This window comes from Dama dama, chromosome X (genome assembly GCF_033118175.1).
Source record: "Dama dama isolate Ldn47 chromosome X, ASM3311817v1, whole genome shotgun sequence".
NCBI lineage: Eukaryota > Metazoa > Chordata > Mammalia > Artiodactyla > Cervidae > Dama > Dama dama.
In genome coordinates this window covers 12,772,651-12,782,700 of record NC_083714.1, presented here as the reverse complement: position 1 = coordinate 12,782,700, position 10,050 = coordinate 12,772,651, and the positions used below count along the sequence as shown (strand labels likewise).

The window sequence follows — 10,050 nt, the reverse complement described above, 5'->3', positions numbered from 1 at the left end:
TAAAAGCCTACAAGTGGATGCTGGCAGTTGAATAATCTTAACACAGATCATTGTTAGTGCTGCCTTATAGATCCGGTGATTTTGAATTAAGACATTCACTCTGCTTTTATTTTCTGATTTCCCTCCTCAATCTGTCATTTTGAAAGGAAACAAATGTATAAAAGTGAACATCTCACAACTTGCTCCTTCTTAAGAACATTACTGACCTATGTATAAATGTGGCCAATATCAATTTTACTAATGTATAAAACTTAGATTTAGTTTTGAAGTTGAAAACCCTTGAAATAAGAGGAGATAAAGAAGGTTATGTTCCTGAGAAGGTAGGTATGATCTGGAATCTTTCTGAGTAGTATATATACAAAACTTTTCTTGATCAAAGACTTAAACTTCAACTGGACTGATATCTGGATGGGACATTTCTAATATTTTAAATGCAGGACCAAAGGGCAGATTATCTCAGTTTTGTTCATGAACAGAACTGCAACTTTCTGTCCACATTCACTGTTAACTGATATCTTGACTAAACTTTGCCAATGTTATAAAGACAGAACTGGAGAACAGAGGATCTGTTTCTTCATATACAATACTGTGATGTTCTGCTTGCAAATCAATTGAACATTTCCAAAACCATTCTTTTTTTTTTTTAATTTTAAAACATACATTTTCCCCCTAAATGAAGCAAAGTTCTTCAGAAAGTCTCTTCACGAAGACCCTCTCTGCCACTCTGGGCCTCCCCCTTTCACCCTCCATTCTCCCCCTCTTTCTGGCTCTTTCCTTGACACAATTTCCCTCCTATGCCCAGGGCTCCTATAAAGAGATCAGTTTCCCATATTCAAGGAATTAGTGTGTACAAATCAATCAGTATTCTGACTGAAATTTAAGCCAAAAGGAACCTCTTATAAGGTTTTGTTTCCCTTTGGGCAACAAGACTATATAAGATGAACAGAATTTAAAAAATGAATCAGAGCAAGCTCCCCCTTCCTATTTTTGCTTGTCTCTGATGGAAACTGAATTAAGATTTTAGGAACCTGGACCTTTGAGAACATGACACTAACAGGTGGTGATCACAGAGGAAAGGTACAAAGGTCTTGAAGCTTGCTTAGAGCTTTGTTACGTGGTGGCACACAAATCACAACTTGTTGTACCATCACTGGCAAACCTCATCACCGATGGGTGTGAGTGTCTGTAATAACTGTGTGAGTGCTAACGTGTGTGCACACATTTGTGTACCTGTGTACATGTGATTGTAGATGTACCTGTTGTGCGTAACTCTGTTTTAAAAAAAATTGCTTCGCATTTGATGTGCAACTTTGAAGTAGTGTAACATTTACCTGAAGTTTTCTGCCACTCGGTTCTGATGTCTTTGAACATGTACTTCTATCTTCAAGCAGGCTTCTAGTACATGTGTTGCTACACTAACTTTTCTGAAGAACCGAGTTGACTTCTATTATTTTTCCTTGCCTATCAACCAAGGGGATGGGGTGGGGGTTCTTTTATTGTTTGTTCCCTTGTGAATGGGGCTGAGGAGAGGATGTGGCCGCAGTACCAATCACTACTCCAGTTACTGGTCACTGCTAGGGCATCAGTCTCACCAGTTCCTTCAGACTCTTTGCTTTTCCCCAACCTAATCAAAGAAATGCAGTGTGGCTTTTGTTTATTATGGTAACAATGCAGTCTTTAGGCAGCCTTTCTCAAGCCTTCTCTCACCATTTTATTTTCAAGTTAAGTCATAATCGTTCAGAATTGTGGAAAGAAAAGATTATTCGGGGGGAAAATGCTCTCTTGCTTTATTTGCATGTTAGGTTCAGAGGCTGCCAACAGACAGGGTATAGCACAGACGTAACACTTGCTGAATAAATGAAGGGAAGCCCTCATACACAACAGTACACATAGTAACAGGTACAAATAGTCACAGGTACAGCATAACAAATATGCAATCTTTTGACACAACTTCTTAGTTTACAGACACAACTAATTTATTCAGTATTGTGCTGGAAGAATCTTTTTAGAGTCAGTGTACCAACATATCACTTAATTTTCAGCTACGAGTTTATGCTGCTGTTAAGAAAAACCAATGATGGAACGATTTTTTGTGACCTCTCTACTTCATTTGGTATCAGACATAGTTAACTTAGTCAGTAAAAACTAAAATGTTCCAGTTCCAACAGTTCATTACATTTGCTCTTTCTGCTTTCACAGATCTGCTTTGAGTTGCTCTGGCTTTGTCTTCCTTTGTAAATACTCTTGTATTCTTTTTTTCTTTGTAAACATCTCATTTGCAGTTTTGGGAGACAACCTTGCAACTCTGTATAGTGTTTATATATATATCTGACTTGCCTTTCCATAGAGCTACTCGCAATAAATGTGTTCATGAATGTTATTTGTGTGGAGATTCATTTTTTAAATGAATACTGTTATCTCTACTTGCTGTTTAGTTGCTCAGTCGTGTGCAACTCTTTTGCGACCCCATAGACCAGAGCCTGCCAGGCTCCTCTCTCCATGGGATTTCCCAGGCAAGAATATGGGAATGGGTTGCCATTTCCTTCTCCAGGGGAGCTACCTGACCCGGGGATGAAACCCTCATCTCCTGTGTCTCCTGCATTGCAGGTGGATTCCTTACCACTGCTCCACCTGGGAAGCCCGTTGCTTCCACTACTTCATTTTAAATATATTTTTTCTGCCCCATTAAGAATTGACTGCATTTTTCAGAATAAAGCAGTTGGGATAACTAAGAGTTTGGGTTAAAGTTACTATGCCTCAAAACTGGAGGGTTTTTAATAGTTAATACCTCAAGTCTTCCTTCTCCAAATGTGGAGGTTAATGCCACATGGCACGTGGGATCTTAGTTGCCTGACCCAAGATTGAACTTGTGCCTCCTGCAGTGGAAGCACAGACTGCCAGGGAAGTCCCCAGTGTAGAACTTGAATTTTCATGTCAATTCTGGTAATGTATGAATCCTAAGGAGAAGAGACAGGTCAATAAGGTTAAGGTAATCAGTTACAGTTTTTTTTCATCTTCTCTTGTTACTTACTCATGCCCTTTAAATGACTCCCTTTTCATTTACTTATTTTTAACCACTGGGAAGACGAATATGAGTACAAGGAAAATACACAAATGAACAGGCAGAAAACATTTCTGCATCGATGAATGAATTGAATGTCAAGAATATATTAGCACACTTACTGTCAGCCTAATCAGAAACCAAAGGTTTAAAGGAACACTGGACAAATGATTACCTCCTTGATTCCTTTTTACCAAATCACCCTTGCCACAGAGAAGGACACTGTAATAAGACTTTGGAACCCATGCTTGCTCAAGGATCAGTGCGGGAAAGGGGAGGGGGTTGGTGGAGTCAGATGGACTACAGGGTAGGAAGCAGTTCCCACATCATGTGCATAATCGACAAGCTACATGGGTTGTGTTTGTGGACAATCAAGTTCAATGTACAGCTTGACTTGATGTACCTAAGAAGTTGTGTGTAAAAGAATATCACCTTGGGAATGCGTAGTTAGACTGCCTTTATCATTAGAAACTGTCCACAACAGATTATCTTAAAAACATGTAATTAAAATGTGTATCTATGTATGCATGTGTACTAAGTCGCTTCAGTCGTGTCCAACTCTGTGCGACCCTATGGATTGTAGCCCACCAGGCTCCTCTGTCCACAGGATTCTCCAGGGAAGAATACTGGAGTGGGTTGCCATTTCCTTCTCCAGGGGATCTTCCCAACCCAGGGATGGAACCCATGTCTCTTAAGTCTCCTGCATTGGCAGGCAAGTTCTTAACCGCTGGGAAGCTGTTTGTGGGTATGCATGCATGCTAAGTCACTTCAGTCAAGCCTGACTCTCTGAGACCCTATGGACTAGTCTACCAGGGTCCTCTGTCCATGGGATTCTCCAAGCAAGAATACTGGAGTGGATTGCCATTTCCTACTTCAGGGGATCTTCCCGACCCAGGGATCAAACCTGTGTCTCTTACGTCTCCTGCATTGGCAGGCAGGTTCTTGACCACTAGTGCCACCTGAGAAGCCCGTATGTGTGTATATGTATGTGTATATATACACATCTACATAGATATATATGAACTCTAATCCTCTCTTCAAGGGAGGCAATCTGTATTTACCATGGCATGGCCCAGAGATATGTTTTTTCATCCCAAACAGCCCCTCAGAAACAGGCACACCTGTGCTTTTTAGTCTATATAATCATTGTATACTCATTTGGTGATTCACATTTTAATGGAACTTGGATTCCTGGAACAGTAGGCATAGTCAGTGTGACTGCTTTGACAATCAGCAGAACTTGACAGCTGGAAAGATTTACATTGAAGAGTATGTGAACAGAACTTCAGCGTCTCCACTCCCTTAATCACATAGAGCAGCCACATGCTCACTATAGAATGTGAAGAGGTACTGTTTCTTTAAAGCATAAAACCTATTCAGAAGACTTGTCAGGTAAAACATGCCTAAGTACTCGCACTAGTTAAGCACCTCCAGTGACTGCTTAGAAGAATATTACTAGGTGCTAATTGACCCCAAAGGGCATCTTGGAAATGCACCAAAATGCTTTTTTAAATATTTTGAACTCAAAGGCAGAACCTGGAAAATGTGAGTATGGCTACATGGGTAAACCAAATGATGGCCCCTAATTTATAAAATATGCAAAAGAAATTATGCAGAATTAATGCACAGAATGAGGCTAAGCTGTATTCTGTTTTAGAAAAACCAATACACTTTTCCTCTAGGACATGCATTTTAATGGTTGCTAGTTTTTAGGCAGCTACCTTAAGTCCCAGTTTGCAGCTTAAGTGTACTTCAGAGATAAGAAATGCAACTGAGCTGTACAAAATGAGACAAATTTCCCTCCTGTCTCTTGTGAATGATAAATGCCAAAGCAATTAGGAACCACTGTTGCATGCTACATTGAAATTTGTCAGTAACATCAGTGCTGTGCTATATAAATGGTGAAAACTTATTTAGAATAAAGTTTTGAGCATTTAGGAGGAGACAACTGATTTAACTTAATATTAAACATTGGGTCCATCTAACTGAAACAGAAACAACCCCCTCCTTGACATTTCTTGTTTTTTTTTCTTTCTTTCTTTTTCTTTTTTTAATAGAGGTGTAATTGACATAGAACACCATGTTTCAGGTATACAGTGTAATTATTCAACATTGGCATACACTATTACCACAATAAGTATAGTTACCATCTGTTGCCATACAAAGTTACAAATGTTTTTCTTGCCATGAGAACTTTTAAGGTCTATTCTCTTAGCAACTTTCAAATCAGAACTACAGTACTGATTATAGTCATCTGTAATGCTGTACATTACATCCTCATGATTTATTTTATAACTGGAATCTTGTACCTATTGATCCCCTTCACTTATTTCGCCCATCCTCCATTCCCTGTCCCCCAATAATCAACTTTTTGTTTTCTATATCTATGGATTTTGTTTTCTTTGTTCATTTGTTTTGCTTTTCAGATTCTACATATAAGTGAGACCACATGGCGCTTTCTCTGTTACTTATTTCACTTGGCATAATACCCTCAAGGTTCATCCATGTTGTTGTAAATGGCAAGATTTTATTCTTTTTGTGACTGAGTACTATTCTATTTTACATATATACCACAACTTCTTTATTCATCCATTGATGGATACTTAGATTGTTTTCACATCTTGACTATTTGGTAAATAATGTAATGAACATAAGGGTGCATACATCTTTTCAAATTAGTATGAATTTATTGGGTAAATACTCAGAAGTGGAATTGTTGGATTTTATGGTAGTTTTATCTTTAAGTTTTCTGAGGAAATTCCATACATTTTTCCATAGTGGCTACACCAATTTATATTTCTACCAACAATGACCTAAGGTTCTCTTTTCTCCACACCCTCACCAGCACTTGTTATTTCTTGCCTTTCTGGTGATAGTCATTTTGGCAAGTGTGAGGTAATATATAATTTTTTTTTTGGATCTGCATTGACCTGATGATTAGTAATGTTGAGCATCTTTTAATGTACCCATTGACCATTTGTCTTTTTTGGGGGGAAATGTCTATTCATATCCTCTGTGCATTTTTTAAATCAGATTCTTTTGGGTTGTTCTTTCTTTCGTTGGTTTTTGTTTTGTTTGTTATTGAGTTGTGCAGTTTTTTATATTTTTGATATTAATCCCTTATTGAATATATGATTTTCAAATATATTCTTCCATTCAGTAGGCTGCCTTTTCATTTTGTTAATGATTTGAGTTTTTAATCTCAGAATATGCATTATAAGGTGTTCTGTTTCACTGGCAGTTATCTGAAATATTATTTCAGTAACAAAATGAGCAAGAAAACATTGAAATGGGAAGTAAATTCTTAAGTGTGTGCAGAAAAATGTGACGCCCACAGTTCATTCTATATTTCCATATTTGTAACTCCCAAGAAGTTTTTTTTTTAACATTTTTGTGCTTTCTACAACATTTCAGGGAATTGAATGCATGTTTGCTATTTAAAATATATCTATGCTTAAACTTTTCTTATTGTTTTAACTTTCTCAGTAGCATTTTGGGAACCACCTTTTCAACCTTGCCTTTTTATTATGTTTTTTTCCTCTTTATATGAAGATTATGCTCATTCTGGGATGACAGGAGGTATTGGTGATGGTGCTTAGTACTGAGAATTATAGCTAAATATCTCACATTACACAGTAGATATATTTCGTATAAGATATAGAAACTGCAAAAACCTTTTTTTTGCAAGACTACCACGTCTTTTGTGGAAGCACAACAAGGATACTAGGTCAACATTCTAGTTGTCAAGGGTTTCAGTTTGGTTACTTTACATCTTAGAAAACTATAATTGACTCTTGCTTTGTTTGTATAGAGTTGATATTCTGGAAATAGGTTTAGAACTACAGGAGATCTTAGACATGCCAGAGACCAGGCCCTACCACCTTTCCAAATAATTATCTTTTCATCCACTTTTTTCTATTGGAGAAGTTATTTTAACCATCTTTCCTAGCTATTAAAGTCCTGATAAGAGGTCTAGTTAGAATAGGATATAAGGATTGGGATTGGAAAGATTTCTTCTTAGTCTAGAGTTCTACGACACATGGTACATGAAAAAATTGACAGTTTGCTATGTAGGATTTGAAAGGAGGATTTTCACTTCTCCTTCCCTGTTTTCATACTCCTTACCCCCACTAAGAAATGTGTTTGTTACACCAATGGTGCTTACAATATTTCACTTTGTGTAATCAGAGCCTAAAACCATTTTTGTCCTACTTTTCCCACTTATGATAAAGTAAAACTCTGTATTACTAGAGTTAGTGAGAATAATATCTGAAACTCCAATTGTTAAGTCACAGCTGAGACAAAAGATTAGGCTATCCTAATACAAATATTCATAAGAGGTAACAGATGACTCTACATTTAAAGCCCTATGTGCCATATAGTAAACAAAATCCTCTACAAAGATTTAGGCCTGCTGTTGTAATGAATATTTGCCCTGTGCTGGCACCAAGTAATTGTAAATAATAAGATATTAAGACTTCTACTTCTGGCCAAGGTGGACCTTATTTAATCTCCCACCTGAACAACCAAAGAAAGAACCTCAGAATATGAAACAAGGAGTTTCAAGACACTACATATCAAGTAATAAAGAACAGTGATCCCTAAGAGGAGAGAAACAAACTTGATAAGACCTACATCTGCCCTGTCTTATTGCCTTCAGAACAATTTCAGGCCATGGAGCTGGGTCATGGATAATCTAAGCCAATTCCTTGAATTAAAGATATGGATCTCTAGCTCCATATGGCCAATGTGGCTATGATTCATGGGATAGACAAGACAAAAGACAATGAAGATCCAAATTATTAAAATCAGATATAAAGAGGAGGCATTACTACTAATGTTACAGAGATAAAAATGACTATAAAAGAATGTGTTTTTCACTCAGTCATGTCTGACTCTTTGCAACCCCATGGATGATGGCCTGCCAGACTCCTCTGTCTATGGAATTTTCCAGGCAAGGATACTGGAATGGGTTGCCATTTTCTTCTCCAGGTGATCTTCCCGACCCAGGGATCGAACCCAGGTCTCTTGAACTGCAAGCAGATGTTTTACCATCTGAGCTACTAGGGAAGCCCACCTATAAAAGACTACTATGAGAGCTTTTCTGCCCGCTCAGCCCTCCCCCCGAGCGCCGCTCCTGCCGCACTGCGCTCGCTCTGAGCTCCGGGCTCCTGCTAAGCCAGAGCCGCTGTCGCCTCCCTCCATTCGCCATCATGATCATCTACCGGGACCTCATTAGCCATGAGGAGATGTTCTCCGACATCTACAAGATCCGGGAGGTTGCAGACGGGCTGTGTCTGGAGGTGGAGGGGAAGATGGTCAGTAGGACAGAGGGTAACATCGATGACTCGCTCATTGGTGGAAATGCCTCTGCTGAAGGCCCCGAGGGCGAAGGTACCGAAAGCACAGTAATCACTCATGTCGATAGTGTCATGAACCATCACTTGCAGGAAACCAGCTTCACAAAAGAAGCCTACAAGAAGTACATCAAAAGTTACATGAAGTCAATCAAAGGGAGACCAGAAAGAGTAAAACCTTTTATGACAGGGACTGCAGAACAAATCAAGCACTTCCTTGCTAATTTCAAAAACTATCAGTTCTTTATTTGTGAAAACATGAATCCAGATGGCATGGTTGCTCTGCTGGACGACCGTGAGGATGGTGTAACCCCATATATGATTTTCTTTAAGGATGGTTTAGAGATGGAAAAATGTTAACAAAGTTGGCAGTTACTTTGGATCAATCGCCTGTTGTCATAACTGGCTGGCCACTGCTTTTCATCCACACAACACCAGGACTTAGACAGATGGGACTGATGTCATCTTGAGCTCTTCATTTGTTTTGAACGTTGATTTATTTGGAGCAGAGGCATTGTCTTTGAGAGAAGTGTCATGTAGGTTGTCTAAAAATAAAACGCATTTAAACAAACAAACAAAAAAAGAATACTATGAGCAATTGTATGTGAACAAATTAGATACATTAATTGGAACAAACATACTTCTAGAACACAAACCACCAAAACTGACAATAATGAAAAAACTGAATAGATATAACAAGTAAAAAGATAGAACAATTAATTGAAAAACTTCCCACATATAAAACCCTAGAACAAGATAATTGGTGAATTCTACCAAATACATAAAGAAGAATTAATACCAAGCATTCACAAAATTTCCCCCCAAAATTGAAGAGGCAAAACTTTTCAACTCATTCCATGAGGCTAAAGCTTCATAGATACCAAAACAAGAGACATATGATGAAAAAACTACAGAGCAATATTCTTTATGAATATAGACAAAAAAAAAACCTCAAAAAAAGAACAATTAAAGCCACTATCAAATCCAATTAAGCAACATATAAAAAGCACAGGACCAGATAGCTTCACTGGTGATGTCTACTAAACTTTTAAGGAAGAATGAACAAAACCTTGGTCAAACCCCTCCAAAAAAATTGAAGAGGAAGGTACACTTCCTATATCATTCCATGAAGTCAGTAATATGCTGAGAAGGCATTGTAAGAAAACTACAGATTCACATTCTTATGAATATTGGTATAAAAATATCCTCAACAAAACACTAGCAAAACAAATTCAAAAGCATCTTAAAAGAATTATACACCATAATCAAGTGGGATTTCTACTGGAATGTAAAGTCAGTTTGACATATTAAAATTCATCAATGTGATACACATAATCAATAGAATGAAGGAAAAAACCCACATGATTATCTCAGTTGATGCATAGAAATCATTTGATAATATTCAACAACCATTCATGGTAAAAACACTCACCAACTAGGAACAGAAGGGAAGTTTCTCAACCTGGCACAGGGTATCTATGAAAAACCCCAGCTAACATCACACTTAATGGTGAAAGACTGAAACTTTTCCCATTAGATTAGGTACAACAAGAAGATGTCACTTTTCATTCATCTCTATTTAATATTGTACTAGAGTGTCTAGCCTGATCAATCAGTAAAAGAAAATAAATA

General features: G+C 37.8%; 1 protein-coding gene across 1 annotated transcript; it reads left to right on the top strand.

Annotated features, from left to right (window-relative positions):
* The first annotated feature begins 8,192 nt into the window (after nucleotides 1-8,192).
* Nucleotides 8,193-8,952, top strand: LOC133051795 (translationally-controlled tumor protein-like). Its single transcript, XM_061136424.1, has one exon. The coding sequence runs from the start codon at nucleotides 8,275-8,277 to the stop codon at nucleotides 8,776-8,778; it is 504 nt and encodes a 167-aa protein (XP_060992407.1). The 5' UTR covers nucleotides 8,193-8,274; the 3' UTR covers nucleotides 8,779-8,952.
* Nucleotides 8,953-10,050: the final 1,098 nt, after the last annotated feature.

Coding starts and splice junctions, on each gene's coding strand:
- LOC133051795 (XM_061136424.1), top strand. CDS start 8,275: ATGATCATCTACCGGGACCTCATTAGCCATGAGGAGATGTTCTCCGAC.